Here is a 22,972-nt window from a genome sequence, read left to right on the forward strand (position 1 = left end):
TAAAAGGGGGGGCCGGGCGCGAGCACGGGGCTCACTCGCCGCCGGCGCTAACGGCGGAGGGACGCACGCGAGCTGCCGCCCCCGCCCGCCGCCCCAACGGCCGCCGCGCCCCCCCCGCACCGCGCCATGAAAACCAAGTTCTGCAACGGCGACGCCGACCCGTCCCCGCTCGGGCTCCTCCTTGGCCGCGGGTCCGCCGCGGCCGGGCAGCCGCCCTCGCCGCTGGCTCACCCCGACCCCGAAGGGAAGGATCCCCCCACGGCGGGCAGAGGCGGTGGCGTCGCGACCCTGCCTCCGGCGCTGCCCGCGGCGCTCGAGGAGGAGGAGTCGCCGCCGCTCGACCCCCGGACGCGGCGCCGGGCGTATCTGTGGTGCAAGGAGTTCCTGCCGGGGGCCTGGCGGGGGCTGCGGGAGGAGCAGCTGCACATCAGCCCCATCAGGTCAGCGCGGAGGGGGAGGTGGCTCATCCAGGGGGCGGGGACGGGGGCGCGCCGCGGGTCCGAGCCGACCCCGGCGAGGGAGGCGAGGGGCTCGGTCTTTAATTTCATTTTATTCTTTTTAAATCCCTCGCGAATTCGGCTTAGTGGGCGGCGGGAGCGGGCTGGCCGCCGCGGGGGCGGTGCCGGGTGCCGGCCCGGGGCGGGTGGTGGTGCGGGGGGGGGGGCGGCGGCGGCTGCTGCATCGCGACGGCCCCGTCTCGGCCCCGCGCCGGGGGAGGGGCCCCGCGCCCGGCCCTGAGAGGGATGGAGCCGGCAGAAACCCCTGCTCCCTGCCGGGGGAAAGGGCCCTGCTGGGCTGGCCCTGGCTGCTCCGCGCGGAGAAGTCATCAGGTAACGGTGATGTGAGTCATCTTCTACAGCACACAATAACGAGTGCTCGTGACTCAGCACGCTGGCAGCAGAAATATGTAAATTGGGGACGTTCTGGAGCCATATGATGTCATGTGTTGGAGATCTTTGCCTTTTTTTGCAGAATTAAATAGCATCTTTACTTTGCTTTAACTAAACCGATGTTAGTTCAGTTTCCCCTTTACGCACCACTTGTCTCACATCTTCCAGACTGATCATTCTGCCTGATCGAACATACAGCCAGGGACAGTTTCAAAGGATACTGTTGTCAGATTGCTTTCCCAATGTTTCCACTTTTGTCCCTACACAAAACATGCGCACATCTACCCTAAGGGAGCACACACAGTTGCCAAAGCTCTGATATATAAAAGTATGATTAAAACGAATCCTGCTTATTTCTAAATTTAAGAGCCTTATTGAAAAATGAGCAACTCACTGAGACCCAGTGCACGTGATATTTGCTTTTCTAGATTGTTTCTCCTCACTTGATATGATCATAAGGAGTTAATGGAGAGAATTTTTACAAAACCAATACAATTCCTAAACAATAGACTTGTCTGATATGTCTAGTTTGAGTTGCTTAATTAAGTTTTCATCTGTATTAGTGTGTACTGCTGACTTTGGTACTTACTTTCTAAAGCTTTACATTTTAGCACAGTTATCTTTGCACTTCTTGGAAACCTCTCATGTAAGACACCACTTAAAAATGGCTTGGTGGTTTCCAGATTTGGCAGAAGAGAAGATGAGCTGAAACTTAAGAATGTATAAAGCCAGGATAATTGGTAGTCGGGATTTTTTTTTTTTTTTTTTTTTTTTTTTTTTTTTTTTTTTTTTTTGCAAAAGTCTTCTCACCACTTTCATCTCTGGAAGATGCATCATATTGGTTTGCTGATTCTGGTTTTGGTCAGTGTGCATTCTCCAGTGTGTCCATTATTATTGCAAAATCCTATTCTTTAACAGCTGTCAGTTAAATAACTGGTAGCCTTTTCTGTATGAGTGAGATGTGCCCTATTGACCTTTAAACAAGCTGCTGAGTCTACTGACCTTTCAGAAGAACAGTGCCTTTTATTATGCTCCTGTGTGGATTTCCTTGTTAACTTTTCCAGGTAACTTTTGAAATCTTAAATGCTATAGTGAACTTAAACTAAAGTGAAACTTCTGTTCAATGGAGTTCAGCATCACTAAGGCACTCCACTTTGGCTTGTTTGGTATTAAAAAAAAAATTCTGGGCTTTCATACTGTGCAGGCTGGGCATTTATTTAAGTCATGTAACTATACAGATTCTTGAGCTTTAGTATTTCTTGTAAGGTATTTTTCAAAATGCTTAGTTCTTCTATTTAATTATTGATATTTCACCAAAGGTTTCATCAGAAACTTAGGAAAGGTGGCAAATATTTTTTCACAAAATTCTGACCAGCACAGCTCAGATAAAGCCAGAAGTGTAGTTAGTATAACCAACCAATGTTTGGATTGCATTTGAATAGCTGGCTTTGCTCTTCCTTTGATATCGTTTCCATCTGTCTCTTGGGTTTTTTTCCAACCTGTTCACCTTCATGGTTCAAAGTTACTTCATATCTTGTCTCTAAACATCCTTTTTTGGATGCCTGCCAAGCTGCCTGCTTCCTTTCTGTCTCCTTTCTTAAGCATATTGTGCAGCTGCTGTTTTACCCTGCTTTCTTGAGATTTTTTTTTTTCTTCTCAGTTGCTGACTTTGGATGTGTAGGCCAGTCCCTGTCTCCTTCTTGGTAGCCTTTTTTTCCAGAAAGTCTTTTCTGCTTCCCCACTGTTTTGAAAGAGAGCCCAGAAGAATATTTGAAAAAGCATTGAAAGGAATGTCAGGTTAGGACTGAGAACTGCATTTTAGCCACTACAGTTTGGATCTGCTGTAGATTCTTGTAATTCAAGGTCACTGCAATGTATTATGTTATAGGCAAAATCACTTGCAGAAGGAAAATTTAAAAATTTAATTCATTAACATAATGATAATGAAAAGAATGCAGAAAGGCAATGCAGTAAAGAAAGTGGGGATTGAGTAAATGAGTCTTCTTAAGAGCTACAGGAACATCAAGAAACTTAGAATCTCATCAAGATAGACACAATCTAGGGAAATTTATGCTTCAGTCATTCAAATGATACACAAGCATGCTGGTTTTTTCATGTAATTACATGAAATAATTTGTAATTTTCATGTAATAACGACAGTATTTGTACAGGAAAAAGTGACAGCATTTGTTTTGTTTTCCACAGCTTTATTAATCTAAATAGATACTGGATCAGAGAAGAACTGAGTGTGATTTTTGATTTGACAAATACATGAGCAACTTATTTCAAATAAAGAACTGCTTTAATTGTGAATTTCAAAATTGAAAATATGTCCCTAAGAAAGACAGCAGAAGTAAGACTTTTATCAGCAATGCTGCAGCACAGGTATAGGTTAAATATTTATAGTTGAATTTTATAGCTGCCAATATTGCCCAGTGATAGCAGCTCTTAATTCAAACTTAGTTTCATATTCACTGTGTGATTTTATACTTACTCTGCCTTTGTTCTGCTTATGCGGCCAAGTATATCTGACGAGACTCCAGCATCACTGAAAATAATTTACTTAGATCAGCATAGTTGGTTGTTGCATTTTACATCTATTTGTTCATAGCTTGAGCTGTAATTTGGATCAGTAACTCTGGGTGGTGAACGGTACATTATGAAGCTGCCATTGTTTTATCGAAGCCTTGTATGTTATGAGTTACTGGTACTGTTGGAAAACTTTCTTGTTAAGAGTAGACCAATTAATCACACCAAAAGGATGCTTAATGCACCTCTAATCTGTGGAAAACAAAACATGTGCTTATCCAAGTTAGTTAATCAATGTATTTCTCCCTCTCCAGAGGAGGCCTCAGCAACATGTTGTTTCAGTGCTCACTACCTGATGCCATTGAGACAGTAGCAGATGAACCACGGAAAGTTCTCCTGCGTTTATACGGTGCAATCTTGCAGATGGTGAGTACATAAAGTGCTTTGGGAGTGGGAGGGTTCCTGTAGCTTCACTGTAATATGTTTGCAGATCTTCATTTGTGACACTTTGCAGCTTTAGCCTTTAGGGAATGTTTCTGTGGTGGGGGGTAGATTGCGAGCTGAAAGCAGTTTTCTTTATGGTTTGTTATTGTCTAGAACTTACACTCCTTTCTACGCAGATCCCGACTGGCGTGAATTAGCTGAAGGCTCATTTGCTGTTTGTTTGGGCACTAATGTTTTGTTTATGGTCTGAAGTTTGGACTGTGGTGTTTCAGAAAAATTTGCTCCTGTACAGAATGTAGGACTTTGACATAACTAGCTAGGTTGCAAGAGACTAAACTGCTTCATTTAAATCTTGTAGCACGTATGAATCTCTGAGATTAGTTGAAGGTTTTGCCAAGCTTGTACACTGCTCAAGCATTTTATTAGATGTCATGGGTAACTGTGCTGCTAGAAAATTTGATCTATAGTTTTAGAATAAGAATGAAGCATGAACATCAATACTGTATAGTCATCTCATTCCAAAACATGCTTTCCTCAATGTGTGAAATGCCTTATAGCTGGCATAGAAGCTTAACCAGATGTGTTGATGAACTCTTTTAATGATATGTTTATTTGGTTAGTAAAATGTAAATAGTATTGAAATTTGTCACACCTTAAGTGAAGTGATTGACAAATCTGTTTCAAATAGTAACATTTAAAAGCAAGACTATTTTGTACATGTGGTCTCTTCTAAAGCTCACAGACTGTTACTCTAGGACTGTACAGCAGATCTTCTCTTATCCATCTCTGCTACACATTTGATTATATTGTAAATAAGCAATCATAATGTAAGTGTTTAACCTTATGAAAGACTGCAGCTTCATAACATCACATCTGTATGTTGGCAATTGTTTCTATTTGACTTAGAGGATCTGGTTTTATTATCCATTAATTTTATATTTTCCAGTACTCAGTCACTTGCTTTGAACAACTGATCCAATATCTGCAGAAGATTTTCTGTTCCTGAAATTTCAGCCCATTCTTCCTGCTTCTGCTGTCTTGACCAAGCTTACTATTAGAAGTCTCATTAAATACTGTTGCTTTACTGACTTTGAAGCGTTCCTTTATTATATTATGTGAGTTGTTAACTTTCCTGTGGTAACAAACTACCAGAAATATGTAAAATATTTGGAATAGCATGAATTGCTTGGCTACAGCACCATATGTGTGTTGGGAAAGTTAAACTCTTAAACAAGAAAAGTGTGTAGAAGTTCAGTAATTCAAGCTTAAATAGTCTTTAATTTTAAAGAGAAACTAAAAGCAGAGTGAAAAAAAGGGTGGTGTGAAACTTTGTTTTCAAAATGACTCCTATTGATTCTAAGTTGAGGCTCTTTTTAAGAATTATTAATGGTTTCAATGTAATGCTGAGTTAATATGTAGAAAGCTTGAGTAGGAACATGGGCAGTAAAACTATTGTAGTGGTAGAGCTTCTGTTTCCCAAGAGCTGTAAAGAAATATGGCCTTTCCCTTATTTTTCAAAGGAAAAATAAAGTAGACTCTAGAATTTGGCCGACTTCTTCCTCCCTCAGGGTGTTTTTAAACTTGCTTCTTCTTTGCCCCTATCCAGAAGAAATCAAAATAAATTTTTGGGCTCTAAAATCAGAACTAATTTGGTTTGAAAATTGAAAGTGTGTTCATAACTTTCTAACCTTTCTGCTCTTGGTGTTGAAGGATCTTTTGAGATGTCTAACTTCGTTTATTTCCATAGTGGCAGTGAAATGACTGCTCTTGTTGGTGCAGTTCACTAATGGTTAAGTAAGCAGAGAAAGTCCCAAGGTAAAACTCTGATTGCATTGAGGTTCACAATTTTTGTCAACAAACATTTGTCTCTTCCAGCCCCTTTACCTTAAATGCAAGTTAAAATATAAGCAAACTGTTTTATTGAGTATTTTGAAAACCTTCCCTAGGATTCCTATGAGCTTCTGGGTGGCATAAGCAGAATGTTGACAAGCCTGTTAAGTGGGAGTAATTTGACGCTTTTAGTAGAGTTGCTTAAGTTAAAAACCCTGTAGAAATCAAGGAACACTGCTTAAGTAAGATGAGTTTTGAGACCTTTTGTTAAAATCACCACTTAATTCTCAATGACTTAATTGTAACTGCCACTGGGTATTAGTAGTTACCACTTGTTTGAGCCTTTGTAGCATGTTTTAACTCCTGTCCATTTTACCTTCTGTTGAAATTGAAGCACAAACCAGTGATATCAGTTCTTTATCCCTTTACTGCAAATACTGTGTATCTATAGCAACCTGCACCAAATTGTTGTAAATACAGAAGACAAGTTTGTTAAAAATTTGAATACAAGTGAAAAATGGATCCCTGATTACTAACTTAAGAATGAATGATACTGGCACCATAATTCTTTGAGCCACCTTTTAAATGAACCTTTTTTGCAGTATGAAAATAGCTCCAGTTTGCTTATTATGACTCTTGGAAGACACAAATGTCAGTACATGAAACTCATCCAATATAAACCATGCCAGCTGGCTAAAGCTGCCACACAGGGAAGGCTTTGTGCCTTCCTCTGTCATAGCTGATATGTTTAAGCCAATTTTTTGTGTGCATGACTGTTTTGGGGGGAGCTGGGTGGAGATGAACTATGCTGGCTCGGCCATTTTTATGAATGGTCACACTGGCATGGGTGTTTATAAATCAAGGACTTCTCTTGAGTATATCCTTGAGCAGAACTTTTTTTCCAGACAAGTATTGTACTTGTGAGAGGTTAAAGTACTAACCACATTAAAACTCCAATGTTTGAGGCACAATGCAGATATGTCCTACACTGAAAAAAGGGAAATGTCTTACCCTGCTTCACTTATTCTTGCTCCAGCTTAGTTGCTAAATTTAAAGGGGAGCATTGAGCATAAAACTTGCTGTGACAGAATGTCTTTAACTGTTGTTATATTAGTGTTAACAACTGAAACAAAAGGTTATCCAACAATATGCTATTTAATGTCCAGACTTTAAAACTGGATTTTATATTCGTATCACTATAGTGTTTCTACGTAAATTCAAAATAGCATCTTGAAAATGCTAATAGGATTTCAACATAAGGCGGCATCGACAAAAAATAAGCTCAAATTTAGGTGAAATTTAAGTTCACCTATCAAAAGGTAACTCAGGGATTGATTCCCATTCTTTTACAAGTGTCAAAAGAATCTTGAACTCTTACTCACTGGGGCTCTGTTACTTTACAACAGCCAAAACAAAATCTTGTATACAAATGAGGAAAAACAAACCAGTGTACCTAATGTTCCTTTCTGGTCTCTCAATTTCTATGTGAGCAGATGCAAAATGAGTATAAATGGTTGCCACAGTTCTGTGGTAAATCTTTTTCATACCTGCCTTGCTGCCTTTTATTTTGTGTAACTAAATAAAACGCAGACTGCTGTGTAACTGTAATTATCAACGTCTTCTGTGGTTGTTGGTGTCCATGTCTGTTTGTAGCATGGAGTAACTACAAATCCCTGGCACTGGCAGAAGGCTTGAAAGAAACCAAGCACCTCTTACGGGGATATATTTGTGTTGGGTGGCATTAAGGGTGTTCTGGGGGTAATGTACCACTTTAGTTGTATATGCATGTGTTCTCTGCTGCAGGCTTGCCCATGCGATCGTGCCTAGAGCACTCTGGTTTCCAGGTGACAGACACGATTCACGGTATAGTATGAGATCTCTGAAGTGGAGCATTCTCTACAGCTTTCATTTTCTTTAGTACTGGATTTCATTGTTTAAAAGTAAGCCTTAAGTAGCACCAGCTACTGTCTGTGCATCTGAATGTTTACAGCAATAACAGACTATCAAAAAAATGTCCCTTCCTTTTCTCTGCTCCCTCATAACAGAATGGTAGCTTGAAATGTAGAGGATTGGAGTTGTGGCTTTTGTAGAGCTTGAATTGGGAGTTCTTCACATGCTAGATTTTTAGGACTTCAGTAAATTAGTGTCAGTTCTACAGGTCTGACTGGGATAAGTGATCAATGGCAGATCCGTAGAAGTAGAAATAGTTGTTGCTGAATCTAAAGCTGGTTTTGTTCCATACACTGAAGTTCAAACTGATGTGTGCCAACAGCTTCTAGTAAAGTTTCCCCTGTGCAGGTCACCTCTAGCCTCTGAGGCAATTCCTTGTAATGTTGTGATTTAAGATATGAATTCCTAGGGATTTATCTAATTCAAGGTATTCCAGTACTGAAAACTAAAGCTGAGTAAGCTCAGAAAATTTGAGTTATATTATATTTAAATTTGTGAGTGGAACTCAGTTATTTATAAAAAAAGAGATAAAAGCTCTTTCTCTGTACAGAATTCTCTGGCCAAGCATCATTTGGGGGTTTTTTTGTAAGAGACTTCATCTTTCAGCTACAAAAGAAATAAATTGGGGGCATTAGGAAGAAAATGTTGAACTCAATTTTCTGAAGCCAATTGCCGGATGTATAATCACTGTCTGGTCATCTGAGCATAGATCAATGTGTGCTGTTTCCCATTTGTCTCGTATCCTGCATTAAAATCAATTTACATGATCACAAATTGGACTCTAAACAACTTCTATTGAATATAGTTGTCCTCCCTTACTAAAGCTGCAGTGAACATTCTCAGGGCTTTCAGAATAACTCTTCCCACAACAGAAAAAGCTCTGAACAAATATTTGAGGAGATCTTGAAGCTATAGAACACATGTCTGTTTCTAGTTAGTTTCCATGTAGAGAGAGCAGTTAAAAAGCTCTAGCAGTTACTCAGTGGTTCTCTTTTTCAGGTATTTAAAATTGCCTCATTTCTGTTGATGTAAATAGCTCCCAGATTTGGACATGAGTTGGAGTAGGCAGTTAGTTATGGAAAAACTGAAATGGATTGATTTAGCCAAGAACAAGTGAGCTAAATAGGTTGATCAAATAATATGGGATGCCTTATTTTTGGACCACTGTTCTCAGAGGTGATTATGGAATCAGGAAGTAATCAAATTCTACTACTTTAATCTGTTAAACTCTTAAACTTCTGGTACACAATATTGCATCCTGCTTACTTTGTTCTCCTTGCCCATGTATAGTGAAGAATTTCCTAATCCTAGGCTGCGTACATGGCCACTTGTGAAGACTGATCCTCTCCAAGCTCCCGTTTACATATTTGTTTTCATTTTCTTCTGGAAACTAATGCTTCATGAGGGAACAGAGAAGAAGGAAGGGATGCTGCAGAAGTCTCCTCTTGTGATGACTTCTGTAAAGCCTTAACTATCCCTTTCTAATGGCACAGTAGATGCCATTAGGCTGTCTCCAACACTAATTTGAGGTGGACTCTTGGAACTGGCTAGCTTTTTATACAGTATGACCTCTGGAAAGCAGATGCCAGTTCAGGTTCTAGGGAAAAGTCTAATGTGCTTGCCTTCTGATTGAACTGAACCATTCTGGGAGCACCATTTATCAGGAAAGACTCCTGAATGGTGAGTAACTTTCTGACTGCTCAAGAAAAATCTGGTATTGATGTAGAACATGCTTGTTCAGAGAAGCCCTCCATAAATGATTTTAATGCTACTGAGTAGTTACACATATAGCTGTAGTGAGTATGTTTGGACTTTATTAATTTCCTTGAAAGTAATATAAAGTAATGGTAGTTTCCATATTGTCTTGTTTTAAACTTCTATAGTAGTGTTATGGGAAGTACTTGCTGAAAGACCATCGATTGCTGTTAACTATCCTTCTTCTATAGCTTCTGAAATACCGTAACTGCAGAGCTTGTGTAAATCATTAGCTTGTTGTATTGTACTTAAGGCAGCTGGTGTTGCTTAACTGTATTCCATTAAGTTCATATTTCCACCCTTGTTTTGGACATGTTAGAGCTTTGGAACAGGAAGGTATGCACATGGTTCTATGAATGCAGTGTTTGTGTTCAGAAGGTAGAGATGCAGGCTGCCTTTATGGGCCTCTAAAGCTAGTCTGGTTTAAATGGTGGAATTGCAACATAAATAGCAGCCACAAACTGTCACTAATTCTAAGCAAACATTTGCTTTCTCTTCTCCTTACCTTCAAGCCCTTTAAAGGACAAGGTTTTTAATACATCTTGAATTTTTAAATGTGCAGCTCTATTAAAAGCATGTGCCATTGAGGGTTCAGTTGCTGAGGGTTTAATATTCTGAAACCGCTTTGTAATGACTCCTGACAACCGTAGCACAAAACACTATGCATGGAACTTGTTAAAGTTTTGCTAGTATACTGTGGTTCCTACTGAGACACCTCGAGCTTACATGGGCAATTCATTCTAAGAAAAATCTTGGATTTGCACAGACGGTGGTACACTGGACATACAGCCAAGACAGCACACTCTAAATAAGGAAATTCTAGCCACAAGAAATTTGGAAAATAAGATAATAGGCAAAAAGAGTGCTTTGCGACCTTCCTAACATGCCTCTTCCAATAGTCCTTCTAAGGCTTTTATGTAATCTCTGTAATGCGTCTCAAGTGCTTTGGCTGGAAGAATCTCATCCCAGATGTCATGCAGAGGGACTTAATTTTCTCTTAATTAAAAATGTTCCTCTGAGCTTATGGTGCATTCAAATCTTGTTTTGAAAGACTGGCAAACAGTGGAAATATAAGTGAAAATCAGATATTTACGTGAGTGGCTTGGTCTCAGTGGCACATCCTTTTGAAAGATTTTGGAATTGTTGAAAGTGTGGCGGTCAGAGGTCAGATGGATACTAGTGCTGTAGCTGTCACAGATCCAAGACAGTGTTGAGACTTTTAGTTAACTGTAGCCGGTACTTCCACTCCCTTTGTTCTGGTGGTTGCAGGTTAATAACTTTAAATTTCATCTTCTCATTGTGTTTGCTTTTTCTCATTCATAGAGGTCCTGTAATAAGGGAGAGTCTGTACAGAATCAGGAGGAAAATGACTTGCAAGTGAGTAATTAAATTTGCTTGTTTCACAGAATGTTATAGATTATAGGGAAATGTAGTGATCCCTGCTTGTTTTAAACCAGTAGTTAGTCCACCTGGACTGTGTCTAGAAAATGTAAAAAGTAATTAAATTTATTTGCTCACAGAAGCAACATTATGTGAGTGTCTGCACATAGTTTGGAAAGATTCAAGCATCCCGCGTCATGAAGAAACAGCCCTCCTATTCTACCCTAACTGGTTTCTTACCATTTTGAATATTTGTGTCAGTACTGCAGTTTCTAGTTAGTAGACTCTTCTTAAGTAGATGAACATCAGTTCTCCACTTTACCTAATCCCTTATTTTTCTAATACATTGATGAACTCCTCTGAGGAAAGTACATGGAGCTGGAGAGAACTTGCTCTTGAGCATGAAGTGTTCCCTGATTAGCACTGTACTTGGGTCATCTCTACTCAGTAAACTTTAAAGTTCTTGCATTTGGAATAATTTCTTCTCCTGCAGCATAATATTTGGCTGAGTGTATCTTTTCATAAAGTCATCTGAAGAGGACTCAGTAATTTAGATTTCTACTGTGGCATTATTTTTTCAGTAAGGGATAACATTGCAGCATGCTAGCCAGATGCCTTGGTTGTTGTGTACTCTGTTTTCAGCTCTGTAATGATTTTGGCAGTGACTAGCTAAAAATACATTTTACTCAATTGATGAATGCTGCTTTTCTCTCCTTGTATTTTTGGCCTTCTGGCAATGCCATCTGAAACATTTTCAAGCATTGGTTTGGAGTTGTTTTTTTTTTTTTTTCCTAGTGAGTTGAATCTGGTTTTAAGTTTTTTGTTGTTGAATGACTGTTTTTGAAGTTTTGTTGAACTTTGTTAGCTTACTGGAACAGCTCCAATCAGTTGAAGAGAATTTAACAGATTGAACAGAAAAATGTACTGGTTTGATACCTCAGTTTTTTTCAAAGATGAAAAATGGAGGTGGCTTGATTTCTCCTCAACAACAATTCTGTTAAAAAAAAAACCTAAGGCTATAAAAGAAAACCAAAGTCCAAACAGGCCCCACCCTGGTGACAGATGCTCAGAGAAGTTTTGCAGTACAGGAAATAAGGTTTTGAACTTCAAAACTTCATTTGTGGTATTTTTACTTGAAAATACTGATTCTCTGCTGATAGGTTGTTTTCTGCTATTAATCTCATAGTGCTGAAACTTCACTGTTGAATCTGTGTTCTCAAGAATTACTGTCAGGATGGATTTGTTAATTTCTTGTGTCTAGGTTATGAGAGGAGATGATATTCTTTAGAGAATAAAATTCTCTGGGTTCACTAGCAAAAGCATTGTGGCTTCTGAGCTGCCTGGTGTGTGACAATCGTCTAAACACTGGATAGTCTTGTCAGCTCATAAGGCCTTTTAACAAGAATGTTTTACTTTGTTTTTGCTATAATTTGCAGTAATTTTCCTTAGAATATGACTACTTTGTGTATTTTATAGTGAAATATTTGTTAAGGCAGGAAAAAGGCAGAAGCTTCAGTTTCAACTGGAGTGTAGAAAGGCTTTTGACCTCTCCTTGCCTGTATAGGAGTTGCATCCTGGGAAAGCCTTGTATAAGATGTGTATAATTATGTTTGAAACAAAACATTGATCTTTAAGTATTCATCTAAAAACATGAGTGGTCTGATTTTCTCCAGAAATCTAAATGGAAGTACTTATGGATGAACCTCTGAAACTGGTCAAAATTGAGAGCTTTAGATCTTAAAATAACAGGTTGTTGTCTTGGCAGCATGAGTACATTGCAAAGTGTTTGAAGGTACTGAGATTCATCATTTCCTTGGTTACAATGCTTGATCCTTTGAAGTCATCAGGCGAACATGAATGTGAAAGTCAGATTTGTTCAATGTCCATATAAAGTAAGCTACAGAGGTTTTTTTAATGTCCTTTAGTAGTCTATTTCCAAACCTATCCTGTGTTTGACAGTAGTGTATGGAGTAGAGACTTGGTAAAAGGTCCCTTGGGCATTATGGAGAAGCCTTTGTGCCTGAGATTAATGGATGGTATTGTTCCAAAACTCTCACTGGACTTGTGCTCAAATAATCCTTTGGTTTCAGTAGAGGAAGTTCTTCTAATGCTTGCATTTCTGATGCATGAAGAGATGGCTTAATAACAGGATTTTTTTTTTGTACTTCCATTTTTTTTGTACTTTTTACGTGCTTTTCACGAAGATATGGAAACAAGGAACTGACCACCTTAATGGGAACAGACTTAAAAATGCCTGGTGTTGTATCAGGTGCAGTCAAAGTCAGTGTTGGTTAATAATAGAGTGGACATTCAGTAGCTTTTAACTTATTTTCCTTTTTGGTGCTTGGTATTAGGTTTCAGAACTGAATGGAAAGAGTTCAGACCTGTGATGGTGAGGGCACATAAAATGATTAAAAATATTTTTTTGATGTGTTAGTGGATAAAGCATTTGGTGCTTTGAGGAACTGGGATGAAAAAGAGGTGAAGAACATAGATGCAATACATTCTTATGCAAGTGACTAAAGTTTCAATGCTTCATGAATCTTTACTACACTTAATATGAAATGCTAGAATTTATTGAAGATATCAGAAAAATAAGGTGTGGGACAATAATAAAAATTTATCAACAGCGCTGCCTGGACTAGTCAAGAGTGGAACTTGTACAGAGTTATATTCTGTCTGATACTGTCTTGACTGCAATAATGCAAAAGGAAATGTGGTCAGAAATACCTGAGAGCTTTCTTAATGTTGTGCTCTTCATTCTTATGCCTTAGAGTGTTATGGGTCTGACTTTGAGATGAGCTGCTCAAAAGTAGGCAGAGGCTTGGCAGATCTTTAGGATTTGAGTAGAGCTGGATTTTGGTGAACATAATTGCTAAAAGTAGAGATTTATAATGTGACCTCTGTGCTTGCTTAGAGATAATCTTACCCATCCAGAAAATGACACTTCAGTGATTTTTAACTATGTTTTTGAGACTAAATTTTCCATATTTCTATTAATTTTTAAGCATTTATATTAAAAAGCTGTCTGCTTGTCTTGTTATGGACCAAGCCTATTGATGTAAGACAACCTTAAAGAAAAGTTATTGAAAGTTGAGATGTTTGGTGGTAGAAAAGGAAGAACATTTATTCACACACACATGTTCCTTAGCACGAGCTTAAATTACTTCCTCACTTGAAAAAAATTTTAAAAAGGAATACTTAAAATGTGCTTATTGGGAGGAAAACATAAGTTATTCTTCTAAATAAAAAGTTGTTTTATTACATAAAAATATTCCATTAAAAATATTTTGTTTTCATTGACTTGTGTAGCTAAAATGTCCTTTTGAGAGGCAGTGTTCTGAAGTGTTAAAATAGCTGATACAGGATATTTGTTGTTCCTGTGTTGTGTTTCAGTGGGATGAACTTCTCCAGGAAATAAATTTGCAGAGTTCCCACAGGTTAGAGAGGAGAGGGTGTTTTAGTTTTCCTCTGACCTGGCCCACCAACAGTACCTGTTAAATAATACAGATTTTCCTCCCCAGCTTTAAATTTGAAAGCAAAATACTTGTATTGCTCCTGTGGTGACTGACTAAAGGTTATTAGTCAAGAAACTTTGATTAGTAAAATGCTGAGTCTTTTCAAAGTTAGCCCTAGAATTTCTCACTTGGTTACAGTTTAGCTACTGTGCACACCCAAGTTAATTTCTGTGCAAGCACCAACTAATGCTTTAATTTTTTTGGTAGGGGGCAGAAGCCATGGTTCTGGAAAGTGTTATGTTTGCCATTCTCGCAGAGAGAGCGCTTGGCCCCAAGCTGTATGGAATCTTCCCACAAGGGCGACTGGAGGAATTTATTCCCGTAAGTCCTGGTTTTAATTAGTTAGTGGGCTGCTGGAAGCTGTTTTAATTGATCATGACAAGAAGGTCTCTGGATTGCCCAGAAAAGCAGGGATGTTGCAATGGAATACTTGGCTGCCTGTAGTAATTGCTGGCTGTAATTTGATACAGTTAGAGTGGGTGTTGGAGAGCCCCATTGTAGCTCTTGCCAGGGGGAGATACCTAAAAACTCTTCAACTCTAGCAGAGGCTAATAAATGAAGATAAAAAGCCCGTTAGATACCAAACATAGCATGGGGAAGCTGTGGAGTAACACTTGCCTTTAACAGCAATGAGAGCAGATGCTTTTGATGTTCTTAAATATTTATACTTGATCTGCCTTGAAGATATTCTTAGTGTGAGATGTGATACTCCTCAGGTCTTGAATCTAGAAGTGAGTTGATTAAGTTGTAAGTAGGGCTGGCTAACAGCTTTTCCATAGGCAGCAACTTTGTAAGCTCATCTGTGAGCAAAAGTGTATTGTTTGAGTACTATGCTAGTGTTTCACACTGTACTGCATGGAGCCTAATGCTAGTGTTTATAATTAATCACAGTTCTGTAACTCATCAATTAACGGTACTTAAAGAATACTGTATTTTATTACAGAGCAGGAAACTGAGCACTGAAGAACTAAGCTTACCTGACATATCTGCTGAAATAGCTGAGAAGATGGCCAGATTTCATGGCATGAAAATGCCATTTAATAAGGAACCTAAGTGGCTTTTTGGAACAATGGAAAAGTAAGTTACGCAATACTTTATGGGAGGAAAACAGACCTGTTGTAATTTTGATAAGCAGATCATTCTTCCTGCATGCCTGAGAGGAACAAACTTTCACTGTTTCACCCAGAAACTATCACATGAAGGACTTCAGTTATCTTGAAGAACAGTAATGTTTTCTTCAGTAACTCTTTCAAACTCCCTCAATTTTAGTTTAAATGATAGTATAGTATGGGAAGAATAATCTGCTTGTTGTTACAAATCCTGTATTAATTGTCTTTTTTTTTTAACAGGTATCTAAATCAAGTGCTGAGAATTAAATTTACCAGAGAATCCCAAACTAGAAAACTGAACAAACTTCTCAGTTACAATCTCCCCCAGGAAATGAAAAATCTAAGGTAGTCTACTTTGTCTACCACTATCTTCTAATCTCCACAGTTCCTGGATGGATTTTTGTATCCTTGTTCAGACATGTTATACAGTATAGCACTTTCTATTAATTTTACTTAGCCGGGGATTGGTCTTGGTTCTGTGACCAACCTGAGTCTCATACAAATAAAAAATTCTATTATGAAATTGCTGATCTGACTTACTGATTGTGAAGTCAGACTTCATTGTGCTGATGTTTTGCTCCTAATTAAGAATATAGGCTGCTGCTGGGAGGGAATTGTTTTGAATTCTTAGAACAAAATTACCTGGAAGTGGAACTGAACTTAGTCATTTGTTACTTAAAAGATGCTCTGTTACTTTATTCTAGAGCTATGCTTGAAGCTACTTCTTCCCCAGTCGTATTTTGCCACAACGATTGTCAAGAGGGTAAGCTGCTAATATTTCAGTGTTGCTCAGTGATGTACTGTTGAGCCTGTCCTGGTTACTTGTTTGCTCTCTGAGAGGTAACGATGTTGTGGAGGTACTGCCCTGAAGCAGCAGCCTGTGCACTCTGGTGTGCTGCACTACCAAAGCAAAGTATGGGCTTCTGCAACCTTTCGGGCTTTTTCAGAGAACTCTGGTGTCATGGCTGGGTTAAGCCAAGAATGTACTCATGCTTTGTTAGTACGGGTCAGTTGAGGATGATGTGGAGCCTTATGTGCTTTCTGTTTAGATCATACCTTGCTTTGCTGGTAGGTATGCTTTACATGATCAGAGCAGGATATAACTGAATCATTTTAAAAGAAGGATGCAGAAGAAGTGCAGTGAGTGGTGAAAATGGAGAGTAGGATAGTTTGATGTGACAGTTTTTAACTTGTACTGGTAAGAAACATTAGGAAAACCGTATCCACCTTTTTTTTTGTTTTCTGGAAGTCATGGAAGGAATAACTATTTTCCAGAGCAAGTTACTGAAAAAGATGAAGAAGCAAGGCTGAAGGTGTGTTGGGTATGCAGTGTTTGTGTGCCCTGTCAGCTGAACAGTGGGTAAGCTGGGCTGAGCTGGAAGGATGCTCTAGTGAGACTGTGTGCAGGGCAGTTGTGTTGTCAGTGGTCCCAGCTTTGTCAGCTAAGGCTGAGGAACTGCCCTGGAGGATGGACACATAAGGATAGGCAGCACATGGGGAAAAGGCCTGAGGTGTCAGTAGGGTGGAGTCTGAGGTCTCCTTGATGATGTGGCAAGCTGCATTACTGGAGTCAGAGCATAACAGGGCTGAGGCAAGGTGGGGAGTCTAAAGGTCCAAGGGGTTTGGAGGGTATGTGTGAAATACTTTGGTGCAAGAGTGTGGCATGGGGAACAGATGTGCATGCAGACAGAGGTCACACTACTGCAGAGCTTGACATTGTTCTACACTTACTAACTGCTCCTTGACAGAGGCAGATTTGATGTCTTTTAGATAAATTATAGTGACTATGTGAATTGAAAGACACATAAGCAATCACCTAAACTTTCTGCATAGGTACTGGTTGTGCCACATATTAGAACAGTGGAGTGATCAGGCTGACTTTCAGGCTGCTGAAAAGCAATTTTTGTCCAAGTGTTGTATGATCAGTGATAGTGCTATGTTGATATGAGAGATGCTGTGAAATTTATAGATCTCAAGCTGTGGAAAGAGACAATGCAGCAAGGACTGCTAAGGCTGACGGCTACCTGAGCCAGCTTCAAGCTAAACTGGGGAAAGAGGATCCTTGGGAGAACAAATCTGCCTCTCCCTGTACAGAAAAAAACTTCCTTGCTTTCAGCTTTACAAGGTAAAGCTATACATCTCAACTTCCAGAGAGCTGGTGAACAGCCAGTGCAACTTGGCTTTTCCTGTTGTCGCGGTTTAACTAAACCCAGCTGGCAACTCAGCAGCACGGAACCACTCAGTCTTCCCGGTGAGGCTGGGAAGAGAATTGGACGGGTAAAAGTGAGAACTCATGGGCTGAGATAAAGGCAGTTAATTAGGGAAAGCAAAAGCTGCTCACACAAGCAAAGTAAACAAAGAAATCGACTCACTGCTACCCGTGGGCAGGCAGGTGTTCGGCCATCCCCAGGAGAGAAGGGCCTCATCACACACAGCAGTGACTTGGGGAGACAAACACCATCACTCCAAATATCCTTGCTTCCTCCTTCTTCCCAATCTATATAGTGAGCATATAGTATGGAATATTCCTTTGGTCAGCTGTATCTCCTCACAACTGCCTGCACCCTCAGTCCCTTTTTGGGCTAGGGTGTGAAGCAGAAAAGACCTTGACTCTACAGAAGCACTGCTCAGCAGTAACAAAAACATCCCTGTGTTATCAACACCACAAATCCAAACATTGCCCCGTGCCAGCTACTATGAAAAAAGTTAAGTACCCCTGCCAAAACCAGCACACCTATAATTCTTCTGTGCAGATATAAGGGATAACTGGGATTAGCTGAACAATGTTCTTTGAGATACACAGTATTGCTTTTCTCTGATTCTCCTGTGTTATTAAATATGCAGTATTATCTTAATTTTCAGGTAATATCTTACTTCTGGAAGGTAGAGAGAGTTCAGAAGACCAAAAGCTGATGCTCATTGACTTTGAATACAGCAGCTATAATTACCGGTAAACACTTTTTCTCTTCAGCATGGGAATGTGTTCCTTTCAGCATGCTACAGGGGGGCCAAGTGCTGTACTACTGATTGTCTGTTCTAGTGAATTGTGTTCTGCTCTGATGGTGGTGGTTAGCAAACATAGCTAATCAAAACAGCTCTGGTTCTGATGCTGTTGAGTTTAGGCACACAGCAGAGGCAAAGTTTTTGGGCTCCTTTGTTTGTGCAGACTAGAGGGCTTGTTTATGCACAAATGGCTTCTTTCTTGCATGTCAGAATTTTTCTACTGGGAAGTTGAGAAGGGTAGATTTTGTCTGCGTATGTATGTAGGGCAGCTTTGCTTTTGTGGTTTTTTTCCTTCTGTCCTTTCTAATGGCTTTTTCATCTGCAGATGAGAATACAAGTTTTCCACTACATGGTTATGCAACATGCCTATTTTTCTTCCCTCAGCCATCTAGTTAGTGTTTTAAAGGATGATCTAAGTGTCTATAGTCACTGAGAGTAAGCATCACCATAGCTGGAACATAATAAAACAATGAGTTCCAATAATGTAAAAGTGGAGTATGTTGATACCTTTGAATATGATCTCCTTGCCTGCAATAATACCAATATTAGAGACATCTGACTTCATGCTGAGATGCAGTGCTTACTCACGTATTTTTACTGTCTCCATTGGCATAAAGTTGAGTAGCAAAGTCTATTATTTTCATGTAGCTGGTAGCTTTCACTCTTAACTGCCCCTCTTTACTAACTGTTTTATAATAACCTGTGAAAATTTGTTTTCTTTTTATCAATTCTCTACCTCCAGCAAATTTACTGCAGTAAATTCCGAGTAGCCCTGTGCTTTTAAACTTGATTTTGGTTTTGCTTAAAACAAACACCAGATTGCTAGTTTGTAAATATTGAGGTGGTTTGTCTTTATTTCTTTTTCAGAGGATTTGACATTGGAAATCACTTCTGTGAATGGATGTATGATTACTCATATGAGAAGTACCCATTCTTCAAAGCCAGTGTTCTTAAATATCCTTCGAAGAAACAACAGGTAGATACAAAAGGCAGAGTTAAATGCCAGTGTCCACAGTCTTCACATCTTAACTATTTTTCAATTCTTTTGGACTTACTGTGTCCCAAGATATTTCCTCCATGACTTCCTTAAATGTAGTACTGTCTCTAATCCTAGCTACCTTTGCTTTAAAAATCATAGTAACTTAACAGCTATTCAGGATAGAATATTTACTATGTGCTGTGTAGCCATCCACTACAAGAAGTCCAGTAGTTGTAGACGGCAACTATGAAATCAGTTGGCAGTAGCAATATGATGCCTGTCCTAATATTAGAACTTCTCTTAAACCAGACTTTGAAGTAATTGTTAGAAGCACCATTAATCTTAAAGCTAACTTCAACACTATTGATGTTTGGAAAAAATAAATTCCAACTTAGTAGTATTTCTGCCTAGGTCTGAAAGAAACAAATATACCTTGAGATAAAGAGTTACATCTCAGTTGTTTACTTGCCTTCCAGCTTCATTTCCTCTCCAGTTACCTGTCTGCATTCCAGGATGGCTTTGAAAATCTGAGCAATGAAGAGAAGTCCAAACTAGAAGAAGAAGTGTTGGTAGAAGTTAACAGGTAACTTGCCTTTACAACTGTATCTTAAGACTTCCACCGTGGTACCTATACTTGTATATAATATCTCACTTGGGTAGAGGAGCTTGAGCCAAGAGAGATTGAAAGCTGTTTATGTATGGTAAAGAACAATCTGTCCACTGTAACATTAGATATGTGATATACACTAATAGTGGACTAAACAAAATACTACTCCATGAGGAATTATTTTTATAGTATCATAGTTGAAGAAAAGGTGTGGACATCCCCAAACTAGGGAATACTGTTCTAAGAGGACATTGAAATAAGGTGACTTAGCTGGGTATTTATTTCAATAACACAGCCTTGTAATTTCAGGTTTGCCCTTGCATCACACTTCTTCTGGGGTCTGTGGTCTATTATACAAGCAAAGATCTCATCCATTGAGTTTGGGTACCTGGTAAGTTTTTTAATTGTAGTTTTACACAACTAAAAACCAATAATCTAAATAACCCATGGTACATTATTGAAAAGGCAATGGAATGGCCTCTCACAGTAACTAGGATCTTCTAAGTGGAGTAAAGCTTCTAAAAATCCATTTGTTACTAGTTTGTGCTCTTTCCTTAAGAATGTAAAGGACATCTAAGATCATAAAAACTTCAGAAATTATTCCCATGGTTATGTAGAGAGTGTATAGCCTTGTGTCAGGTTGTCTTGCAGCATGATTCTGCAGTAAGACATCCCAGGCAAGAGAGGCCAACCAACATGCAGTGAGAATTTTGAACTGAATACTGGAAGTGCACGTTGTCCCATGGTGATGTTCAGTGTGCAGCAATAGCTGTGCCAGGTAGCAGCTTGTACTTGAGAAACGGATCAGTCTGGCTCTTGGTCTGTGCTCAGTGTACTGTAAAGCGATAGCACTGGCAGATATGTGCAGTATCTTACCAGAAGTGTTGCAGGAGCCAGCCTTTTCAGTCAAGTCCTGGCCTTTTTAGTAGCTGTTTTTTTCTGACATTTTGGCAGCAGCTAATTGTGTTAGAGCTGAAACAAAACTGGAGGAAACTTTTAAGAAGCCAGAACACCTCTGGAGAGATTATCCTTCTGAATAGAGCTAATTAGTGCATTGAGATGATAGATTAGGAAAGTAACACAGTTAATACCTTCATTATGTTTCCTCATCCCAAAAAAGAAAACAGCTGTGTACTGTATTGATTACTGAATGTCTCTTATTTCTCCAGGAATATGCGTTATCCAGATTTGATGCCTACTTTGATCAGAAGAGAAAGCTGAAGGTGTGAATGTGGGAGGAGTGGCCCGTTGGTTACTGAATGAAGAGGGCAGCTGGACAGAACTTTCACTGTGCTTAGGCTACTGTATCTCTAATGAAGGTGTCACTGAATTCCAGTTCCTGGGAATGCAGGTGTACAGTACTGAGGACTATAAAAATTACTTGTTTACAGTTCCGTTAAATAGTTGGAATGAGACTGGGAGGCAAAAGTAAAATACAGCCATGCAACATCTTTAAATCTTTACAATCTAGAAGCTATTTTGTATTATGGGAGAAGCTTACAATTAAGTGTCAATACCACATGCATCAGAGCAAACTTGCTGTGGGTACGTTTTTGGGGGTGTTGGCATTCTGGTTTGTGTTGTAAGCAGAACAGCTGTAAAAGCTGATTGTAGACACTGCCTCTTAAGGAGAAGGAAAAGCGAAGGAGACAACTGCTAAACTGTGAAAGTAGGCTTAAAAACTTACTGTGAGTTTAGGTTCACCATGCCCCAAGAACACTATCTTCAAAGCTGCTGATACCTTACACCACTTTAACCAGAAGCAACTAAACACATTGAAGCAGTGTGCTTTAAAGTGTTAGTGACACACATATGAATGTTTCTCTTAGGCTGGTGTGCCTGGGAAGAGAAGTATGAATGAGCTTTGAACTGGACATTCTGAAGGAGTTTTTGAACTGTTTGTTCCATGTTGTTCAAGAACATGCTTTAGCCCAGCCCGGTTCTCTTAAAATGCTGTGTCCTGCACAGGGGGTTCTGTGGGCTAGCAGCACTGGGAAGAGTGCCTTGAATTGCTCTAGCAGCTCCCCAGATAACTGGATTGGCATTGACAGTACTGGTAATTGAGGCCTGACTCTCTCCTTGTGTTGCCACAGTATATGGCTGTAATAATTAGTAGAGCCAAAGACTGTGGAGAACACTTAAGGAAAACGCTGTTCTGCCCATCCAGTTCTTATGTGGCTGGAGAGGTGCTTTTCTTGCACCTTCAATTCTCATCATGTTCCAGGAATCCAGTAAAGTGGAGCATCTTGTGGGGAACAATAACATGTATATTGAAACTTGATTATAATCTGTGTACATGCCATCTAAAGATTTCTTTTGATTTTTGGGAGCTTGTTTATTTTGAATGTTACTTGTTTGTGCTTTCTAACACACTGTATTATAAACAAACTTCTAAGTTTACCCTTTTTGACTTGTATAGCAAATACTGTTTGAAGCAGCTGAAAAAATCTGCAGCATTTCATGTACTGTATAGCAGAACTTGTAAAAGCTGTCATGTTACTCTCTTGTACAGAGAATCATTTTCCATACATTTAGTTATTAATACTTTATAATAAATATAAAGCACTTAAAAACATTGTTGTTGATGTTCTTGAGTCTCTGTTACAGCTGCAGGATAAAATAGCTGCTGTTTCTGGCCTTTATCTGTTGGATCCTTGCAAAGGTACACTGAGATACAAGCTCAGTGCTCTGAGATATATCTTCTACTTAAACTTCAGCATTTATTGTATAATTGAATTCTAATAGAAAGAAAGGTGTTTAAAGCAAGCAATGAAAAGCAGACTGAACATTGGTTTCTAAGCCTATAGCTTTAGAGGTGGGAGGAGTTTTGAAGCACTTCATTCTGTCCTACCCTGTTGACTGCTCTCAAAGCAAAGGTAAAAGGTACCAGCACACATTGAATTTTACTGCAAACACTTCATCTGGTGTGCCAGTATCAGCAGCCAGGTCACCTCTCTAGGCTGCTGAAGGCTTCATTT

The 22,972-nt window shown here is 39.4% G+C and overlaps 1 protein-coding gene across 2 annotated transcripts; it reads left to right on the plus strand.

The window, feature by feature from the left end:
• Positions 1–104: 104 nt before the first annotated feature.
• Positions 105–22,569, plus strand: CHKA (choline kinase alpha). Of its 2 annotated transcripts, XM_040067094.1 has the most exons (12): positions 105–440; positions 3,734–3,845; positions 10,722–10,775; positions 14,504–14,617; positions 15,240–15,373; positions 15,646–15,750; positions 16,110–16,168; positions 18,268–18,355; positions 19,276–19,384; positions 19,864–19,970; positions 20,304–20,385; positions 21,164–22,569. In XM_040067094.1, exons 1-12 carry the CDS (start codon positions 127–129, stop codon positions 21,221–21,223), a joined length of 1,338 nt encoding a protein of 445 aa, XP_039923028.1. In that variant the 5' UTR covers positions 105–126; the 3' UTR covers positions 21,224–22,569. The 2 variants fall into 2 exon arrangements, with proteins under 2 accessions (XP_039923028.1, XP_039923029.1); XM_040067095.2 differs by lacking the exon at positions 10,722–10,775.
• Positions 22,570–22,972: the final 403 nt, after the last annotated feature.

Source organism: Hirundo rustica, chromosome 6, assembly GCF_015227805.2.
Source record: "Hirundo rustica isolate bHirRus1 chromosome 6, bHirRus1.pri.v3, whole genome shotgun sequence".
Taxonomy (NCBI): Eukaryota; Metazoa; Chordata; class Aves; order Passeriformes; family Hirundinidae; genus Hirundo; species Hirundo rustica.